The sequence below is a fragment of the Betta splendens genome, chromosome 4 (assembly GCF_900634795.4).
Source record: "Betta splendens chromosome 4, fBetSpl5.4, whole genome shotgun sequence".
Classification (NCBI taxonomy): Eukaryota; Metazoa; Chordata; class Actinopteri; order Anabantiformes; family Osphronemidae; genus Betta; species Betta splendens.
In genome coordinates, this window is record NC_040884.2 from 26,363,254 (window position 1) to 26,369,398 (window position 6,145).

Consider the following 6,145-nt stretch of genomic DNA (forward strand, 5'->3'; position numbering starts at 1 on the left):
TATACATTAGATTCCGACATAACTCGTATGTCAGGTAGGTTTGCTGCTTAATATTTTACCAACCTTTTTCATCTGCACTGTTAAAGTAATGCTCTATAAACTGTCGTTGTAACCTAGTAATACAAATGGCATTATGTTCAATAAACTTTGTAATTTTGATTCTTGAAAATGTGTCATACACCAAACTGAAAAACCCCCAACCCCCCTAGTATAGTAGTTAATGGAGACTTTGCAGAATGTGCAAAATTTACAACTTGTTTTCAACATCAGGCTTAGTCATATGGGCTTTTATTCTGAAGGCATATACCTTTGACACAATAGCTCATAGTACTGCAGTTATTGCTCAACGAGCAGATGGAGACCTTACACAGCGCTCTGGGTTTAGACTGGATCAATGGCAGCAGTCTTTTAATATTTCTATTTGTTTTTCTGCTGTTGGCAGATGTTTGGAAAAACAGAGCCCCGAAAAACTTCCCTCCAGGTCCGTGGGCTCTGCCAGTAATTGGAGACCTTCACCGCATCAGACCCTCCAGACTTCACCTGCAGTTCATCGAGGTAGATATATATTAGGGTTTGAATCCTTGTTAAACAAATCTTGACCTCATTAGAGATATGCAAGATTGACAACTGAACTTTCAGTCCCCTGTTTTTGCTAAGTTTGCAGAGAAATATGGAAATGTTTTCAGCCTTCGTCTGTTTGGTGGAAGAGTTGTAGTCATTAACGGCTACAAGCTGATGAGAGAAGCCCTGGTTGACAATGGAGAAGACTACACCGAACGACCCACCTCTCCAGCATTTGAAGACTATGCTAATAAAAACAAAGGTTGTGTTTAACAAGAAATGAATGTATTCAGTTAAGGTCACAACACATTCAATTCATACAGTAAATTAGCATGTTTGTGGTGTCATTTACTTCCAATTTCTTTAAGTCTCATTGGGTTTGTTTTTGTTCTTTAAGGTCTTGTGATGTCCAATGGTTCTCCATGGAGACACCAGAGGAGGTTTGCTCTTCACACTCTCAGGAACTTTGGTTTGGGTAAGAAGACTCTGGAGCTGTGCATCCAGCAGGAGTGTCACTATCTCACTGAGGCTCTAGCACTTCACCAAGGTACTAAAGAATTTTTTAATCTAAAAACCACAATTAATCAGCTCAAATGAATTATTAAGGCAGTGCACTTGTCTAATGAGGTTTCTTGGTCTCAACTATAAACAGATTTAGTTTTCACTTTCAAATCTTCCCCTCTAATTAATAAAACCTGAAAAATAAAGATTTATTGTCAGAGGAGGCTCATTTCTTGGAAATACTACAGTTCCTCTGTTTGTAGGGCTAATACATCCTATCGGCACTCCACAGTGGAACCTGTGAAGTCACCTGACTCACTAACAAATGCAATATTTTAGCTCAAGGAGTGGGATTACAGCCTGCTACCCACCCTTTAAACTATTTAGGTAAATGAATAATCTTTAGTAGAATAAAAAGCAACCAGAGATGAGAATAATGACAGACTGGTCAGACAGGAGGTGCAGGAAGGGACTTAGGGAAAGACATGATAGAATAGAAGGTCCAGGAAATTTATTGGCTTGCTGGCTGGGTAGGTAGAACATTAGCCTGGGATGTGAGCGCCCTGAGGTCAAGCACTTCTTTCAGTCACCTGAGTGTCCTGCCAGCTCCCCAGCCAACAGGGTTAGTTAGGGATTAAAAAATAAATTAACGATTTGCTAAGTTTTGCTGTTTGTGTGTAAGGTATAGTATGTATTTATTCCACAGGAAAGCCTTTCAGTGTCCAGTCATTGATAAACAATGCTGTGTCCAACATCATCTGCTGCCTTGTGTTTGGGGAGCGGTATGAGTATACTGACAAACAGTACCAGTCTATACTTCAGACCTTAAATGAGCTAGTGCTACTACAAAGAGGTCTGTGGATGCAGGTGAGTCCACCTATGCATGTGCAATAGTCTTATTTGAATCATTTATGACTTCCATAAAAATGTCAAAGTTCCTCAGATCAGAGAAGTCTTGAGTGGTGAGAAAGTCGTGTGGAGTTTTCTTTATTGTCCGTACAATGGAAAAAAATCCTTCAAGATATTATAAGAAGTCCCACATGTCTATTCCTTGTACAGTAAAAGTGTGTGTCTTTATGTGACACTTCCTGTCTGTTCTATAGATCTATAATGCGCTGCCCTGGTTGATGAAGTGGCTGCCTGGACCTCACAAGAGGACGTTTGTACTGTTACCAAAAATGATTAACTTTGCAAAGTTCAAGATCAAAGAGCACAAAGAAACCTTGGACCCTTCCTCACCCAGAGACTACATTGACTCCTTCCTCATAGAAATGGGAGAGGTGAGTGTTCATCAGCACATTTATTATGTTTAAAGAGGTCAGATGGTCAGGTCTGATTTATTTCATTCCCATCTCTTTCTCTCACACAGAAGGAAGACAAAAAATCAGGTTTTGATTTAAACAATTTGTGTTTTTGTACACTGGACCTCTTTATGGCAGGAACTGAAACTACTACCACTACTTTACACTGGGGACTGTTGTACATGATCTACTACCCTCAAATACAAGGTGTGTTTGTTTGCCTTGTGTTTTCATTTCATCTTGACATTACTACACAGTTCAGAGACTTACATTGTGTTCGGTTTTCACTGTTTTACTGTGAACAGAGCGAGTCCAGGCTGAGATAGATGCTGTGGTTGGTTCCTCCAGACAACCTTCTGTGTCTGACAGAGACAACATGCCCTACACTAATGCTGTCATCCATGAGATCCAAAGATTTGGTGATATTGTACCCCTCAATGTGTTTCACATGACAAGCAAAGACACCACCCTTAACAACTACACCATCCCAAAGGTAGAGGACAGACAACTGAGAAGCAATTACTGTGCTTTGTGTACTTCAGAAGAGATCTTTTTTTTTGTTTTTTTCTAGGTTTTCATACAGTATCTACCTATTAAATGTGTTGGTACTTACAACCACTTTTTCCTTCAATATTATTTCCTCAGGGCACCAAGATCTTAGCTTCTATAAACTCTGTCCTTCACGATGAGTCAATGTGGGAAACTCCACACTCCTTCAACCCACAACACTTTCTAGACCAGGATGGTAAATTTAGGAAGCGTGAGGCCTTCCTTCCTTTTGGAGCAGGTGAGTCACAGCTAACACTAAATAGTCAGCTACTGGTCAATTAATACTGTAGACGTCAAATAAATTGAATAAGCAAAATAAATATGAAAGCAATATATCCACTATTTTTGCCTGTGTTCACTATAGTTGTTCAACAGAAGCTTGTTCTCTTTTGTGTGAATCAGCTCATGTAGTGTTGTGTGTCCTCAGGTAAGCGTGTGTGTCTCGGGGAACAACTGGCCAGGATGGAGCTGTTCCTCTTCTTCACCTCCCTCCTTCAGAGGTTTTCCTTCTCACCAGCTCCTGGAGAGCAGCCCAGTCTGGAGTTTAAGCTGGGAGCAACTCGCTGTCCCAAACCGTACCTCCTCTGTGCTGTACCACAATGAACTGTCCTAAAGTAAATTAATATAGTTTCTAATTTCTGTCCTACAGTACATTAATAATGTTATCACTGTTATGATTTGTTATACTTCTTGTTGTTCATCGTGTTGACACAACCACTCTCTGTAACTCTCTGGATTATTAATATGTACTGTTGTCGCCTTATTTTTGTAAAACACATGCACGTGTGGTTAAAAAGTATTATGCATTATTGCTATTTAACGCAAATTAAGAAGAAAATATTAAAGTGCTTAATGAATAATAATTTTCTTTAATGGAAACAAGAGGATGGTGTATTTTTTAATATCTGAGTGAGGAGTATGTCATGATCCGCCACGCAAAATGGCGGCTCGGGGCTATAAGAGTCAGTCTGGGCCAAGTCAGAGAGTCGTGAGGGCCAGGAGTTCATGACAACAGTTTATTTTCAGCCCAACACAAAACACTCCTTTAGAAAAAAAAATACCCCAGGGGGCAAACTTAACGGTACTAACAGGCAAGCTTAACGAGCTAGTAAGCAAAAAACACACACCATGGCAAGAACAAGGAACTAATACCTGGCATGAACACATAGCATAAGGCTAATACATGGCATGGACATGAGCATAGTACATAGCATGGACGCAAGGATGCAACATGGTAGAAACACAAAACTAATACTTGGCAAGGCTACAAAGCTCAACAAAAACATGGCTTGGACAGTGAACTATGGCTTAGCATGAACAGAATGCATACATGGAAAAACTAACACATGGCAAGGCAACAAGGCTAACTAACACATGTCATAAACACTGAACTAACATATGGACCAACTAGAGATGTCCAACTCGAGACCTCCCACTCGACTCAGGATCGATCTCTTGAAGCGGAAGTGTCGTCAAGCAGAATCTCCAGTGCGTTTCGAATCACGTGACCAATGAGGGCGATGCCGACGGCTTACCTGCAGTTTGAACGGACTGGTTGTTTCAATATGTCAGAGCTTTATAAACGTGGCAAGCGGACCGGAGATGATCTATAAGATGATAGATCGTCAGTTTTCACATTACGGATATCTATAATGTATTTATGACAAGTTCAAAATGTAATTAAAGACTAAAACTACATTTTGACAAGTCGCAATTCCAATAGAAATATCTTTATTAGTCAGACATCAGTGCCGTGCAAACGGCTTTTCTCCAAAGCTGGAGAGGTGGCGAGAATGTGATTAAAGTAATGTTCTGTGGAAAAATAAAATAAAATAAAAGTCTTTGATTTAACTAAATGACAAACATGTCTCCTCAGTGTAGTAATAAACAGAGTTGCAGAAGCACCAAATGCAGCTCTAATAACATCGGACTATCAAAAGTATTTACCATATCAAGGCTACTGTTATATTATTATCCACAGAGAAAAACAATTACACACCTTTGATTAAATTAGTTTTATTTGACAATAAAACATGGATTGAACAACCACGTATCAGCGAGGGTTTGATGGTCAGTCTGCTCTGATGCAGTTCTCACACACAACCAGCAGATGTCGCTCTTCTGACTGTGTCAAATGGTGTCGAGCAATGTGTCGATTTTAACCCAACTGTGTCATAGTTGCTCAGTGATTTATGAGGCTTCGTTTTCACCATCTCTAGAACTACTGCAACTAAGCATATAAAAAATATCTGTGTTTTATAGACCACACAACCCCAGATATATCTGTGAGCACCATAAAAAGCCTGTGTTTCTGTGGACACAACCAAAGTGAAAAAAAAACATTTATTTTGTACTGTATCACTGTCCACTGAGCGTCACTTACACACTCACTCTTCCCCCTCAGGGTGCAGCTAACCAAACAACACAGAACACATTATAAACAAATACAAACACAAATTGAATTACACCAAACTTATAACAGTCAACTCCTACAGTATCTTTAACTCTAACTTTAAGAACACTGAAACTGTTATTTTTCCCATGAGCCTCAGTGGCTCAGGGCGCGTCTTAGCCCCTGGGCTGCTACAATAAACTTGTTTGGAAAGTTACTCATATACTGTATAGCAGTAGACTATCTCCTAAGTACACTGAGCTCACTTATACACAGTTAATGAATATAAGTAAAAATACATTTCACAAGAATTTAGTGCAGGCCGCAAAAACCTACCCCTGGACTTGCCTGTAATCAAACATATTTCTAAATTTAAATAGTCAAAATAATATATACATGAAAAATAAGTTTGATATTAATTGTGCTTTTTTTAAAGTCCATAACTCAAATATGCTCAAGCATGTACTGTGTATACTGTAAAAAAATCGTACAAAAAAAATCAAATGACCTTAACTTATCCATCGTAATCCATGAAACAGGTTTGGGTTAGTATACACTTAAAAAGTAATCATAACTCAAACTTAGACTTTATGTACTTTAATTACATGTTAATTTCTATGTATTTCTATACTAGGTAAGAGGTGACATTTAATGTAAGGTTTATCAGTCAGGTTTGGGTTATACAGTTTAATTAAACTGCATAACTTAAGAATAAAAGTTTACATTAAGTTATTACAATTTTACACATAAACCGTATGTTTTGTGCAGATACCTGATGTACTGTACAAGCAATGAGGAACTTCATATTAACTTTAACTACTAATTAGTTTATAGTTATGTG

At 38.6% G+C, this 6,145-nt stretch overlaps 1 protein-coding gene across 1 annotated transcript; it reads left to right on the forward strand.

The window, feature by feature from the left end:
* The first annotated feature begins 249 nt into the window (after positions 1–249).
* Positions 250–3,774, forward strand: LOC129602925 (cytochrome P450 2J4-like). Its single transcript, XM_055508406.1, has 9 exons — positions 250–555; positions 658–823; positions 959–1,108; positions 1,769–1,929; positions 2,166–2,342; positions 2,432–2,570; positions 2,669–2,856; positions 3,009–3,150; positions 3,340–3,774. Exons 1-9 carry the CDS (start codon positions 355–357, stop codon positions 3,513–3,515), a joined length of 1,500 nt encoding a protein of 499 aa, XP_055364381.1. The 5' UTR covers positions 250–354; the 3' UTR covers positions 3,516–3,774.
* The last annotated feature ends 2,371 nt before the right edge of the window (positions 3,775–6,145 follow it).

Coding starts and splice junctions, on each gene's coding strand:
- LOC129602925 (XM_055508406.1), top strand. CDS start 355: ATGGAGACCTTACACAGCGCTCTGGGTTTAGACTGGATCAATGGCAGC. Junction 824..958: donor CTATGCTAATAAAAACAAAG/GTTGTGTTTAAC, acceptor TTGTTCTTTAAG/GTCTTGTGATGTCCAATGGT. Junction 1,930..2,165: donor AAAGAGGTCTGTGGATGCAG/GTGAGTCCACCT, acceptor TCTGTTCTATAG/ATCTATAATGCGCTGCCCTG.